General features: G+C 31.8%; 1 protein-coding gene across 1 annotated transcript in view; it reads right to left on the bottom strand.

Annotated features, from left to right (window-relative positions):
- Window positions 1–275: 275 nt before the first annotated feature.
- LOC111372626 overlaps window positions 276–1,079 on the bottom strand; it is a 2,157-nt gene continuing 1,353 nt past the window's right edge. Inside the window, exons 4-6 of the mRNA XM_022995007.1 lie at window positions 689–758; window positions 580–599; window positions 276–354 (exon numbers count right to left, since the gene is read on the bottom strand). Coding sequence (XP_022850775.1) covers window positions 276–354; window positions 580–599; window positions 689–758 — 169 coding nt within the window. The remainder of the gene's footprint in view (window positions 355–579; window positions 600–688; window positions 759–1,079) is intronic.

Here is a 1,079-nt window from a genome sequence, read left to right as displayed (position 1 = left end):
TCAAAAATCGACCTAACCCAACCCACACACACCCCTAGGTGAAATTAAGAGCATGTTTGAGCCGCATTTTGATTGAAGAATACATTTTGGAATAGTAAATTGATGGAGAATTTGTGGTTAAAAAATAAAGAAAATATTTGAATTTATGTGTAATAATATTATGTTATTAAAAAAATGTTTGACTGAAAAGAAGAGAAAAAATACATTGGGAACTCATTCGTATTTATCATTTACACACATCAACAACACATAGAACCAGTGGATGATGCTAAATATCATTCATCTTTCATGACACACCCGTCCTGTGTAACACTACTGGACACGAACGTGGCATGTGTCGATGATAGATACCAACTGAAAGTCGGACCCACAATTAGAGCTATTACAAGTACAATCTACCACTTTTTATACATCATTTTTTAACAGAATTTCGATATTATCTCTCATGTAAACAAGACTAACCAACATATGATCAATTATACACAAATCCCACACTATAATACAACACAATAGAAATAAGTCGAAATCTAACTTTAATTAAAAAAAAAAACATGAAATATATATGTAGATACAAAATACACAGTGAACCCCCTAACCATCTACAAGTGATGCAAAATCACATCTAGACATGAACATGCGTTCCAAAGTACTGAGTACATGTTCTATGAAGTGAGTCATACTAACAAACTATGTTGTGTTGCTCTGACTCCAAAATCAAAGGCTCAACTCCAAAAGTTACCCAGATACTCAACTGCTGCCTGAGAAGGAAAAACATGAGAAAATATATGAGTTGATAGCTCAGTGAGTGGAAAAGTTCAAAATAAATTTACCTTTTCATTTATACATTTTTATTGAAAATCAAATTCATATCATTGGATAATTCACAAGCTACCATCATGTAATTATAGCCAAAAATTGAAATAGTCACATAAAGTCGTAAAATATCATCTTAAAATCATGGTATAAACATAAGCTGAAAAACATGCTATAATTTCATCACATCAAACGTGCTGAAAAATTCACAAAAAAATGTACATTCTGACTGAAATATGTAATCCGCCCCTCGGGCTAAAAACTTT

This window comes from Olea europaea, unplaced genomic scaffold, assembly GCF_002742605.1.
Source record: "Olea europaea var. sylvestris unplaced genomic scaffold, O_europaea_v1 scaffold1019, whole genome shotgun sequence".
Taxonomy (NCBI): Eukaryota; Viridiplantae; Streptophyta; class Magnoliopsida; order Lamiales; family Oleaceae; genus Olea; species Olea europaea.
The sequence above is the reverse complement of the archived record's forward strand: the minus strand, read 5'-3'. Positions and strand labels throughout refer to the sequence as shown.